This window comes from Oncorhynchus keta, chromosome 35, assembly GCF_023373465.1.
Source record: "Oncorhynchus keta strain PuntledgeMale-10-30-2019 chromosome 35, Oket_V2, whole genome shotgun sequence".
NCBI classification, from domain to species: domain Eukaryota; kingdom Metazoa; phylum Chordata; class Actinopteri; order Salmoniformes; family Salmonidae; genus Oncorhynchus; species Oncorhynchus keta.
This window is the reverse complement of record NC_068455.1, coordinates 20,889,851-20,903,770: the sequence shown is the minus strand read 5'-3', so window position 1 is coordinate 20,903,770 and position 13,920 is coordinate 20,889,851. Positions and strand designations below refer to the sequence as shown.

At 42.4% G+C, this 13,920-nt stretch overlaps 1 protein-coding gene across 1 annotated transcript; it reads left to right on the top strand.

Moving 5' to 3' along the window:
• Window positions 1-108: 108 nt before the first annotated feature.
• On the top strand, window positions 109-13,269 carry LOC118368117 (TNF receptor-associated factor 3-like). Its single transcript, XM_035751896.2, has 11 exons — window positions 109-425; window positions 5,747-6,021; window positions 6,496-6,547; window positions 6,649-6,753; window positions 6,994-7,158; window positions 8,184-8,264; window positions 8,463-8,537; window positions 8,756-8,848; window positions 9,269-9,409; window positions 10,283-10,457; window positions 11,251-13,269. Exons 2-11 carry the CDS (start codon window positions 5,750-5,752, stop codon window positions 11,820-11,822), a joined length of 1,731 nt encoding a protein of 576 aa, XP_035607789.1. The 5' UTR covers window positions 109-425; window positions 5,747-5,749; the 3' UTR covers window positions 11,823-13,269.
• Window positions 13,270-13,920: the final 651 nt, after the last annotated feature.

Here is a 13,920-nt window from a genome sequence, read left to right as displayed (position 1 = left end):
AATTCCCGTAGTACAGTTCACAGTTGATGACACTGCCATCTAGAGGAAATCCGATACTAAACATTGCCTGTCACTGGCTGACTACAATTTTTTTCTTCGTGACGGGGATTTCCTGGGGAAGAAATACCGAAGGGGGGCTTTCCAACTGAGACATCAACAGCCAGAAGAATGAGCGGCGGCTCCATTTTGCTATGTTCCCATCTCGATTTTAAAAAACATTTACTTTAATATTGTTTTTACGATGTCAGCTACGGATAAAATACTCTAGCTGCCTATTTTAAAAACGGAGTTCGGTCGTTTTCATTGTAAGCGGTTACATTGTGGTGTTCGCCTTCATGAACGTGCCATTCACCGAAGCTCCATTTATAACATTGTAGCTCCTGAAAAACGACGTTGCATTTGTCAACGTTACAGATCTGATTCATGTAAGTATTGTTGCTAACTAGGGAAGTTAATAATATCGTCCATGTTACAATGTGGGAACACAGCATGTAGCTGCTATGTTTCTAAAAACATGTTGAGTAGCCATACAGTGGTGTACCAAAGCGGGGAGCTATGGAGGCTTCGAATTGGGGTATGAGGTAATTTCAAATATCAATTTCGGTGTACTGAATTGCCTGCGAGATTTAGCCATCTAAACAATTGTGAAATTATTCTAAAAATGGATTAATCTATATAATCACCTTGACATGTCTCATTGTATTATATATTCAGTATTACGCCAATGCATGTGTAATACATTCATTGCAGTTATGACAAATTAGTTGTCTAGTCAGTGCATCAAAGTCATTTGCATAAATTATTTGAGTACGCTGAAACAGGCTCACACAAGGTACACAGTTAGTGTATTGGCTTATTGGGTGAATATTGGTTGCAAAATAAATTTATCTAAATTCAAATTATATGCTTTAACATATGTCAATATTGCCTTTGAATCATGCTAAACAGTATGCCTGTATGCATATGAAACATTGAAAATGTTTTTTTTATGGAATCTGTTTCATTTTTTTATTGACCAGATCTAAGATCACTGTGAAAAAGCATGATTCTCTATTCTCGTAATATTCAGCTGTTTGGATGTCTGTTCACACAGTTGAAACATGTTCTATTGCTTTCAGGCTATAGAATTACACGTGGGCAATTCCATGTAACAGAATTCTGCTGAGACTCAAATTTTTCACTTCAAAATGTATTCCAAGCCAAAACATTGACTTCAAATTACAGTGAAAAATGTTCAGTGGAAATAGTAGTTTACAAAAACATATTTACAGGAAGAACTGTGCAGATAGAAAGTTTTGTAACAGAATAAAACTTAGGGAGATTTTACAGTAATTCTGTTACCAAACTTTGCATCTGCACAGTTTTTCCACTATGATTATTTACAATGTAAGTTGTTCAAAGTAGCCATTGTGCACATAATATATGCCATTTAGCAGACGCTTTTATCCAAAGCGACTTACAGTCATGTGTGCATAAATTCTACGTATGGGTGGTCCCGGGAATCGAACCCACTACCCTGGCGTTACAAGCGCCATGCTCTACCAACTGAGCTACAGAAGGACCAGATACTTGTATTGTTTGTTAAACATTGAAATCAATAGTTTTTGTTTTTCATACATTTTAAAGTGAAAAAAGGGGGTCTCAGCGTAATTCCGTTACTGTGGAATTGCCCATGTACAATGACAGGTCAGTCATAGAATTCCCCTACATGTTACATTTTTTTGGGGATGTCATGATACTCTAGCAGCATTCAAGACTTGGTTACATCTGTATGATTGGAGTGGAGAAACTGACCTCTGTACCAGTAATGTCTGTGTAGAATAGATAGCTGGTGCATTGCATGGCCATATAAGGCTTCTAAAACAGCTTCTACCCCCAAGCCATAAGACTCCTGAACATCTAATTAAATGGCTACCGAGGCTATTTGCATTGCCCCCCTTTTACGCCGCTGCTACTCTCTATTGTCATCTATGCATAGTCATAGTCACTTTAAATACTCTACCTACATGTACATATTACCTCGACTAATCTGTGCCCCCACACATTGACTCTGTATCGGTACCCCCTGTATGTAGTCTCGCTATTGTTATTTTACTGCTGCTCTTTAATTATCCATATTTTTTAAACTGCATTGTTGGTTAAGGGCCTGTAAGTAAGAATTTCACTGTAAGGTCTACTACACCTGTTGTATTCGGCGCATGTGACTAATAACATTTGATTTGATTTGAAGATGATCGCACTTGAGAAGCTACAACATGTAACAAATTTCCCTCTACTTTTCTCCATCCAGTCATTCTTACATACAATTTCACCTGTCAACATCAAGCATATGACCAGGTTTAAAGATGAGAATATTGGGCCTATTTCTCAAAAGATCTTGTTTATTCTCCATGTAAATCAGTGAGTGTATTTAACAGGGGAAATACCCTTTTATACATAATGCTCTGCGTTTCATCAAACCGATTTCCCGTAGAGGAAGAGAGACCTGATTAATCTCATTCCCGGCCCAAATGTACCCAAGACGATCTCAACTGTACTATATGCTTTGAATTAGATATATAGCCTAGCCAATCTACATTTCAAACTTTTGCTGGCAGCTTCGATTCAGCTGGGTCTAGGGTTTGTGTAGGCCTACACCTGTGTGTGTGTGTTTGTGCAGTCAGTCAGTCAGTCAGTGATGATAGACAGCGGTGAAGCAGCATGTGGAAAAGCCCCTTCACTATCCCAGGAAGTCCCCTGAGAACCACAGGAACTGGTCAGCCAATAGCCTAGGCTTATCCCACTTGCTCATCCAGTGATGATGGGCTGATGTACTTTCAACGTTGAGGGAAAATTGAAGGCAAACCTGTAGAAGTGGCCAGTCTTGATATCCTAACTAGTGTGAATCTGAATTGTTTCATTTTGTATGAATGAGATAGTTGAACCATGTGAGACAGGATGTAGAGCTGAGGGTTCAGTCATTAGGTCTGTGTTCATCTATAGCTTCATGGAATTCTTCCTTTGAACAATACACATGCATGATGGAAGAATGTTCCACATACAGTGCATTCGGAATGTGTTCAGACCCTTTTACTTTTTCCACATGTTGTTACAGCCATATTCTAAAATGGATGAAATAGTTTCCCCCCTCATCAATCTACACACAATACCCCATAATGACAAAGCAAAGACAGTTTTTTTGTTGTTGTATATAAACGGAAATATCACATTTACTTAAGTATTCAGACCATTTACTCAGTACTTTGTTGAGGCTTCATTGGCAGAGATTACAGCCTTGTCTTCTTGGGTATGATGCTACAAACTTGGCACACCTGTATTTGGGGCGTTTCCCCCATTCTTCCCTGCAGATCCTCTCAAGCTCTGTCAGGTTGGATGCGGAGCGTTGCTGCACAGGTTTCAGGTTTTTCTAGAGATGTTCGATCGGGCTCAATTCCGTGTTCTGGCTGGGACACTCAAGGACATTCGGACACTTGTCCCGAAGCCACTCCTGTGTTGTCTTGGCTGTGTACTTAGGGTCGTTGTCCTGTTGGAAGATGAACCTTCGCCACAGTGTGAGGTTCTGAGCGCTCTGGAGCAGGTTTTCATGAAGGATCTCTCTGTACGTAGCTCCGTTCATCTTTCCCTCGATCCTGACTAGTCTCCCAGTACCTGTTGCTGAAAAACATACCCACAGCATGTTACTGCCACCACCATGCTTCTCTGTAGGGATGGTGCCAGGTTTCCTCCTGAAATTACCCTTGGCATTCAGGCCAAAGAGTTAAATATTGGTTTCATCAGACCAGAGAACCTTGTTTGTCATGGTCTGAGAGTCTTTAGATGCCTTTTGGCAAACTCCAAGTGGGCTGTCATGTGCTTTTTTAATGAGGAGTTGCTTCTGTCTGGCCACTACCATAAAGGCTGTGTGGTGGAGTGCTGCAAAGATGGTTGTCCTCCTGGAAGGTTCTCTCATCTCCACAGAGAAACTCTGGAGCTCTGTCAGAGTGACCATCGGGTTCTTGGTCACCTCCTTGACCAAGGCCCTTCTCCCCCGATTTCTCAGTTTGACCGGGCGGCCAGCTCTAGGAAGAGTCTTGGTGGTTCCAAACTTCTTCCATTTAAGAATGATGGAGGCCACTGTGTTCTTGGGGACCTTCAATGCTACAGAAATGGTTTGGTACCCTTCCCCAGATCTGTGCCTCTACACAATCCTGTCTCTGAGCTCTACGAACAAATCCTTCGACCTCATGTCTTGGTTTTTGCTCTGACATGCACTGTCAACTGTGAGACCTTATATAGACAGGTGTGTGCCTTTCCAAATCATGTCCATTCCATTGAATTTTCCACAGGTGGACTCCAATTAAGTTGTAGAAACATCTCAAGGATGATCATTGGAAACAGAATGCACCTGAACTCAATTTGGATTGTTATAACAAAGGGTCTGAATACTTATATGAATAAGGTGTTTCTGTTTTGTTATTTTTAGTTCAAAAACTTTTCACTTTGTCATTATGGGGTATTGTGTGTAGATGGATGAGGAAAATAATGTATTTAATCCATTTTAGCCTGTATCATAACAAAATATGGTTAAAATGGGTCTGAATACTTTCTGAAGGCACTGTTGGAAGAATGTTCCATATTTATTATAATTTATTTTTTTTATTTAGCCTTTATTTAGCTAAGCAAGTCAGTTAAGAACAAATTCTTATTGACAATGACGGCCTACCAAAAGGCAAAAGGACAATGATGGAAGACCAGCTACATATTTAGTAGAACCTTACATATGTTTTGATCAGTTTGAGGTTGGATGTTCAGTGGATGATGCTGTATTTTAGGAGGGTTTATCTTGTAATTTGGGTTGGATGTTCAAGCCTAGATTGCTTGCCCTCCTGTTGCTTGCCCTCGGAAAATGAATAATGTGTTGGCAAGTCTATAATAAAGGCTTGTGTCAGTTTAGATTAAGCTCTCCTGTCCTCCATTAGAGCAGGGCCATATGGACAAAAGCCGTATTGCGATACATTTCCTGAATTGATGCAATAACAATAAAAACATAGGATGATATGTTTATAACCATGTGCACCACCACAGTTGTTTTTTATCCTTTTGAGCTACTACTTCTACTATAGTTTGATTGTAGCCATCAACAGTCCTTTTAACAGTCACCCATATTAGTAAACTTATTTAATTTCAACTTCACATTTATGTAGTATAGGCTACTTATCATAGTAAAAGATCTCAGCAAAATGCCTGCGGTAAATGATCTGTATGGTTGGTGTTGATAACTTTCACTTTATCCACCCAGCTCTACTCCATCTACTTTTGGATATGCTCTATTCCAGTCCCAAGCCGGGCCTTCCTGCTTGTGCACTGCACCGCACCCCCCAGAGCAGAGATAACATTAGCCCCAGTTAACTATGTCTGTTATGAAGGGGTTTCCCAAGGTTTGGCCTGAGAGTCAGGGCTGTTGATGTGGCAATGAATGCTCAGCATTAACACACTCACACACACATCCTCAGCTCAAACACCATTGTCCCACTCCAAGACCATGTAACATAAGACGATTGTATACTCCTTTTTTATGAAATGCGTGTTTGTCCTGTATGTTGTAACTGTCGGGTGCATTTTTATTAAACATCTCTTCCCTCCTGTCTTTCTCTCTCTCTGTGTGTGTGTGTGTGTGTGTGTGTGTGTGTGTGTGTGTGTGTGTGTGTGTGTGTGTGTGTGTGTGTGTGTGTGTGTGTGTCCGTGTCCGTGTCCGTGCCCTCGCCAGGTCATGTCAGCAGGGCGGAATGCGGACGTGCGGGAGCTGCAGATCCCCCTCCAGCATCGCTCTCCCTCCCTGGCTGCTCTCTCTCTGGCCCAGCGCCCCTGGCCCAGCGACCCCGAGGCAGGCTTCTTACCCCAGCACGGGGGCTTCTGGGACCACTTCATAGCCACCCCAGAGCCCAAATACTGCTGTGAGGCCTGCAGGCTAGTGCTCTGCAACCCCAGGCAGACAGAGTGTGGACACCGCTTCTGTGAAACCTGCATCTCCGAGCAGCTAAGGTGAGGCCTGAGGACAAGAGATTTCAGTTTCATGATGAGTGTGAAGGGGCATGTTTTTTTTTTAGGAAATGATAGTTGAGAAATGACAAACGTCTTCTTGTCAGTGTGTTTGATATGTCAGCTGTCTTCTGGTAATGGGGGTTGTGATCGTGTGATGATTATGATTGAGAAATAATGATGTCCTTTGCCACATGTTGCTTAAAGGAGGAGTTGATTGGACATTAGTTAATTAAGCAATGAGGCCCAAGGGGGTGTGATATATGGCTAATATACCACGGCTAAGGGCTGTTCTTTATTATAAACTGGTTACAAACTAGAACAGTAAAAATAAATGTTTTGTCATACCCTGATATATCACGGCTGTCAGCCAAGCAGCATTCAGGGCTCGAACCACCCAGTTTATAATGATAGATTTCTCACTCCGCGTTAATCATCATCGTATTAATGTACCTAAATGTCTTGTCGTCTTTACAGCAAACCAAATCCAGTATGTCCAGCAGATATGGAGCCTCTGTTCAAAGACAAGGTAAGACTATGTGAATGATTTGCATCACTATGCCCTTTCTAAATGGCCTCGTACATAATCACAGCGTGTCTCCTCACAGTAGCCGTTGTGTTTTCTGTCAGATCTTCCGTGATGTGTGCTGCCATAGAGAGATCATGGCTCTGAGAGTGTACTGCAGGAGTGAGAAGAATGGCTGTAAGGAGCAGATGAGTCTACATCAGGTCATGGTAAGTGTCTGACTGACTCAGGGAAATTGAAAAAGTCCCATTGTTACGCACAGTCATTATTCAAACTCTAGAAAAGTGTTTATCTACAATTCTCGTTGATTTCAGTCACATTGGTTGAACGTTTCCTGTTGAAACTGTAATGACTACAACCCAAATGCGATCTTATTTATAGCACTTCATAATAGGCTACATTTTCTTTACACCAAATCCTTATGATTCCCTTTCCTCCTTTTTTCCCAGGATCATTTGAATGTGTGTCCGTATTTTGAGGTGCCATGCCCTTTAGGAAAGTGCAAAGAGAAGATGATGCGCAAAGACATTCCTGAGCACTTGAGTTGGAAATGTAAACACAGAGAGACCACCTGTGAATTCTGCATGCACAAGATGGCCATGACTGAATTACAGGTAACTAGAACAACTACTTGAGTTGGGCCGGTGCTCACCGAACCTGTACCTCTTATAGAATATTGTGACCGGCACCCAAAATTAGTACTGGCACATATTTTAGTCCACCTTAAAGGGCAATTCCGACACTTTTCAACCATATATTCATTTTCTCCAGCACCATAATGGTGTGTCACCGCAAATCTCATAGGGTGTTTCTCAATATGCATACTACCGTGCTCCACACTCCCAAGTGCCGAGTGCATTCTCCCACAACGTTCTCTTGAGTACGTTCTTGTGAAGATGAGAGTGTGGAGAACGCATAAAATATTACATTTGAGAAGCACTTGCACTCCCCCTACTGTATTACCTCACGCTGCACCTCCCCATTCACCGAACCTTCTTCCAGCCAGGACAAAGGCAACAATAGACGGAATAAGATATGCACACAGCAAACGTTTAACTTCATAATTATGCTATTTGAGAAACACCCAGTGTTTGAAAATTACTGTTTTTAAAATGTTTAAACTTTTGATGACGTCATCGGGTCTTTTTTACTTTTATATTTTTTTATACAAAACGTAGAAATGTAAAGTTTTCACATATGTAGACACTGGTATTGTGCTGGAGATGAAGAAATTAAGTTAAAAAGTTGTGGAATTGCCTTTTAAGCACCGACAACAACACCGAATATCTGCTACCGCATGGCATGGCATGGTATTGGAGCACCAAGTCTCAGTCCAAGAGGCTTCTAAACAACTTTTACTCCCAAGCCATAAGACTCCTGAACATCTAATCAAATGTCTACCCAGACTATTTGCATTGCCCCCCCTTTACACTGCTGCTACTCTCTGTTTATTATCCATGCATAGTCACTTTAATAATTTTAACTACATGTACATATTACCTCGACTAACCGGTGCCCCCGCACATGGACTCTGTACCGGTACCTGTACCCCCCTGTATATAGTCTCGCTATTGTTATTTTTCTTCTGCTCTTTAATTATTTGTTACTTTTATTTCTTATTCTTATTTAAATTTTTCAGAAACACAAAGAAACCGTTTGTCCTTCATGTCCGGTGGCCTGCCCCAATCATTGTACTTTTCCCTCCATCTTACGGAGCGAGGTAAGGAGTGTATTTTAATGTTTGTAGTATGAAATGTATTCATGCAAGGCAGTATGGGCAGCTTTTCTCTTACCATCAGATGGAGTAACATAGTTATAGATGCTGTGATACAGTTGCCCATTTAATTGAGACCACATTGTAATGTAAATGCTTGGTATAGAAGGACATGATTGAACCTAAATGTGTTTCTACTCTCAGCTGACAAGTCATCAACATGTGTGCCCCAAGGCTCATGTCACCTGCTCCTTTATCCGCTTTGGATGCAATTTCAAGGTCAGTCTTCATGATACTATGATTGTTAAAAGTGGTATTAATAATAATATGCTTAATATAAGTTGTAATATCATGGCCACTATGAACTCCTCATGATGTCTCTTCTACTCTGTTGTCTGGCTATTGTCCCACTGAACTACAACGCATTTAAGAGAACATACAGTAGTTTTAAGCTGGTATGTTACTGATATGATATTTTCCCTGATATTCCTCTGTAGGGTCTCAACCAAGACATGAGGGATCATGAATCAAGCTTTGCCTCTGAACACCTGCGTCTGATGGCAACAAGGAACACTACGCTGGAGGCCAAGGTAATCAACTCTACTTTGTTCTTTAGAACAATTTGCCCTGTGTACCATTAAAGGAAACATGTATAAAGTCAACATAATGAAAATTCACCAGCATCATGACCAACTTCTATTTCATTCCATATGCAAGGCATACAGTGTATAAATATGTTGCCTTGTATCTATCTGCATTACCTGTCATACTTGTTTTGACTCATGATCTAATCACAAATTTGAGTATGTGCTCTTACATGTTACAAATAACACATACATTCTAACAAAATGTATTTTGACAAGTACCCCAAAATAATACATTGGGAGAAATTAAACTGAATATTCAACCACAACTAACTTGTTAACAACCAACTAATTGCAGGGCTGAATGGTTACGTAGTTCAGAGTAATGAAAGCAGTATTAAGACAGAATGTTTCCCACCCATCTAGATGGAGGATGTTAAAGGAGAGCTTCTGGAGCGGTACAAGGTTCTGCCAGGCCTAAGCAGCCGTCTGTCTGAAACAGAGTCTCAGTACGAGGAGATGAGGGAGAATAACAGACAGCTGGAGCAGAAGCTCACTACCATGCAGGTAAATGAAAAGGTCAAAATACACTGAGTGTACAAAACATGTGAGTTGCACCCCCTTTTGGCCATCAGAACAGCCTCAATTTGTTGGGGTATGGCCTCTACAAGGTGTCGAAAGCGTTCCACAGGGATGCTGACCCATGTTGACTCCAATGCTTCCCACAGTTGTCAAGCTGGCTGGATGTCCTTTGGGTGTTTGACCCTTCTTGATACACACAGGAAACTGTTGAATGTGAAAAACTCAGCAGCGTTGCAGTTCTCAATACAGTCAAACCGGTGCGTCTGGCACTTACCATCATACCCCGTTCAAAGTCACTTCAATCTTTTGTTCTCCCCATTCAACCTCTGAATGGCACACATGCACATTCCATGTCTGAACTGTGACCAGGTGAGTCCTTCTTTAACCTGTTTTCTCCCCTTCATCTACACTGATTGAAGTGTGTCATCAATAAGGGATCAAAGTGTTCACCTGGATTCACCTGGTCATTCTGTCATGGAAAGAACATGTGTTTATGTTTTGTACACTGTCATTATAAAACCTCTCAATAAAGATGTAATGCTAGTCTTTGACATACATAATAATACTTGTCTTGTCCCACAGTCCCATTTACTGATTTCTCAGTTGGAGGTAAAGTCCTGTCATGTATGGAACTTACATTAGAAGTCATTTAGCAGACGTTCCTATCCAGAGCGACTTACAGGAGCAATTAGGGTTATGTGCCTTGCTCAAGGGCACATCGACAGATTTTTCGCTAGTCGGCTCAACGCTCTTTCAGCTTACTGGCCCAATGCTCTTAACCGCTAGGCTACCTACCCCTAGGCTACATGAAGTGTGTGTAACTGTATGTATGTGTTTGTGGACGTTTTCTCCATGTAGAACTTGATGAGTTCCCACTCTGAGAAGCTTTTGGAGATGGAGCTGGAGCTGAGGTCTCTGAGGACCATCCGAGAGGAGGTGGAAACACTACGAGGCACCGTGGAGAGCATTCGTTCCAGGGTTGCAACGCTAGAGGGAGGAAGGGGCGGGGCCATCCCAGCCACACACACACTAGGTGAGTTCCCCTGAATGCTCTCTCACTCTCTTTCTGTTTCTGTCTCGCTCTATATCTGTCTTCCTTTGTCTAGCTTTCTCTCTGTCTCGCTCTCTAGTCTCTCCCTCAGTGTCTCTGTCTCTCTCAACACTTGTCTTGGGAATTCTGTCATTCTTTGCTACTTCACAGTCGCTAAAACCTGTGTACCTCTTTTAGGAGTTGCTCAGAATGAGTGTAGTGTGATGGACCGATTTTGATATGTTCAAAGTCTGAAGCTACATTATGAGCAAAGCAGTGATTGGAAAAAAACAGTGCTTTAGGGCCTCCCGAGCATCGCAGTGCTAGCTGTGCCACTAGAGATTCTGGGTTCGAGTCCAGGCTCTGTCACAGCTGGCTGCGAATGGGAGACTCATGGGGCGGCGCACAATTGGCCCAGTGTTGTCCGGGTTAGGGGAGGGTTTGACCGGCAGGGATGTCCTTGTCCCATCACGCACTAGTGACTCCTGTGGCGGGCCAGGCGCAGTGCACACTGACAAAGTCGCCAGGTGGACAGTGTTTCCTCCGACACATTGGTGCGGCTGGCTTCCGGGTTAAGTGGGCATTATGTCAAGAAGCAGTGCGGCTTGGTTGGGTCGTGTTTCGGATGATGCACGGCTCTCGACCTTTGCCGCTCCCGAGTCCGTACACGAGTTTCAGCGATGAGACAAGTCTAAACCAATTGGGGAAAAAATAAATATATATAAAAACCAGTACAGAGTGGTACAAACATACAGGAGGACTCTTATTCCATTGGCTTTCTATTGTTTCTCTGCAGGTTCTTTAGAGACACAGCTCTCCCGTCAGGACGACATGCTGAGTGTCCACGAGATCCGCTTGGCCGACATGGACCTGCGCTTCCAGGTCCTAGAGACGGCCTCCTTCAATGGGACGCTCATCTGGAAGATCCGTGACTACAAGCGGCGGAAACAAGAAGCCGTGGCGTCAAAGACCCTATCTCTCTACAGCCAGCCTTTCTACACTGGATACTTTGGCTACAAGATGTGTGCCCGGGTCTACCTGAACGGAGATGGCATGGGGAAAGGAACCCACCTGTCTCTGTTCTTTGTGGTGATGCGTGGCGAGTACGATGCCCTGCTGCTATGGCCCTTTAAGCAGAAGGTGACTCTGATGTTGATGGACCAGGGCCCAGCCAGGAAGCACCTAGGGGATGCCTTCAAACCAGACCCCAACAGCAGCAGCTTCAGACGACCCACGGCAGAGATGAACATAGCCTCGGGCTGCCCGCTGTTCGTGGCCCAGACTGTGCTGGAGAACGGTACTTACATCAAAGATGATACCATCTTCATTAAGGTCACAGTGGACACATCTGACCTCCCTGACCCTTGACCCCTGGTCTGTAGAGAACAGCAGATGTATCTGGATCAGGGTGCCCTTATGTGAGAGAGATTGCAAAAGATGGGATGGAGAGAGCAGAAAGAAGGATGGAGAACAAGAAAATAAGTTAGAATAAGAGTAAGGTTTCTTTGCAGATCTCAAGGTGCAGCCTAAGCCCGCAGAAAGAGCTGGGTGGACCTCAGAGCAGTTGCCTTTGGTGCCTGTGTTGCTCACCAGATAGGTGAGAGAAGGACATTGTTATTTTTCAACCAGGCTGAATGTTAAAAAATCTAAGGAATGCCTATATTACTCACAGCAGGGAGAGGTATAAATGGCAATGGATAGTGGATCATTCTAACCCAAGTTATCAGGATGCAACCATCATCAAACTACATGGACCCAGTATGTATGTGTGTATGTATGTATGTATGTATGTATGTATGTATGTATGTATGTATGTATGTATGTATGTATGTGTATGTGTGTGTGTGTGTGTGTGTGTGTGTGTGTGTGTGTGTGTGTGTGTGTGTGTGTATGTGTATGTATGTATAGCAATCTACCAGAACTAAACATCATATAGAATGGAGATAGTGAATATATTTCAGTAGACATTAATACTTTCTGCCTTGAAGAACATGGGACAGTGCATCATCCAACACAAGTCGAGGTGTGGAGATAGTTGTCCCGTGCCCAACTATCTTCTGTAATAGCAAATATCTCTGAGAACTCATTACTTGACGTTGATGAAACATGTCTACATTAAAGGCAGAAGATACAATCCCACATGACATGTTGAATAAGGAGATACAATGCAATATGTTGTTGTGTATGTTGTTTGCATTGCTGGTGAAGTTTGGTTGTATTATTGCATTGTTAAAGTACAGAATGTACTGTGTTGGAGAAAGTTGTTGATTGACAAGCTTTTATTAACAGGTGTTGTGTGAGCAGTAGGGTGTGTCTTGTGTGCAGGCTCTTATTTCAGATTTGGTTTTAGTGGATCTGGTCTGCATCTGAAATGTCATTCTGCTACCTATATTGTGCACTACTGTTGGCCAGAGCTGTACAAAAGTAGTGCACTATATAGGGATTTGGGTGCCATTTCAGACACAGACAAAGATGGCACAAAGGAATGGATACACACCGGTACAGCAATGCCACTGTCTCGCGGAGTTAAGAATAAGACTAGCCTTTCATTTTGAAGATCTATAAAGATCTGTAAATTACTTCTATACTGCTTTTTGTAACTTACACATTGTTTTGTAATGTTCAGAACAGATGCTGTGCATCATATTTCTTTTGTAACAGTTGGGAAAACAAAATGCCTCATTAAAACTCCAACCATGTTGATTGAGCTGAGACAAAGTGACAGTGACTTGTTTTCATGATGGTTGATGGAGAATGTTATTTGCACAAGTTATGTTTGAATGTGTATTAATAAAATTGTTCAACAAAACTTGAATGTGCTTTGATGTTTGATTTCTGTGGAGGAAATCAGGAGAAGATGGGGAGGGATTGGTCACACCCTCTGAAAGCCCTCCTACATCACCAGTCAAGCTCTATCCTGGAACCCGCAAGGGAGACAGAAAAGACGACACCAGAGAAACAACGGGAGGCTGGAGCTTGAAGCAGACACCAAAAGATCAGGCATGGGATGGAATAAGATTGAGAAGACAGAACAGAGTGTAATAGAGAGGTTATCTTGAATTCATTTTTAAGGCATAGGAAATGGGAGCTACACTTTGTCCTATTTGGAATCAAGGAAAATGTACAGTGATCACAAGTTGGTTAATTTAAGTCTTGATGATACGTTTATTTGCGGTTGGCTGTTGTGGGTTCGCTTGGACAAAAAAGTCTGCAGACTGTAGGGGACCACTGCTTCATAGGAAACAGTCCAAAAACAAATATGGGGAACCCTCCGTGGTGCGGGTCTATCTTCTCCTTCCACTAGATGTCAGGATAGTACAGAATGTTATTCTACAGTATATTTTCCACCACAGGTAGGCTACAGCTACAAAGTGACATTTCAGGAGAACCTGGCAGTGTATCCATCAGTGAGTGAGTGAACTGTTGCAGACTAACACAATTCCACATTCTGTATGACAGTTCTGAT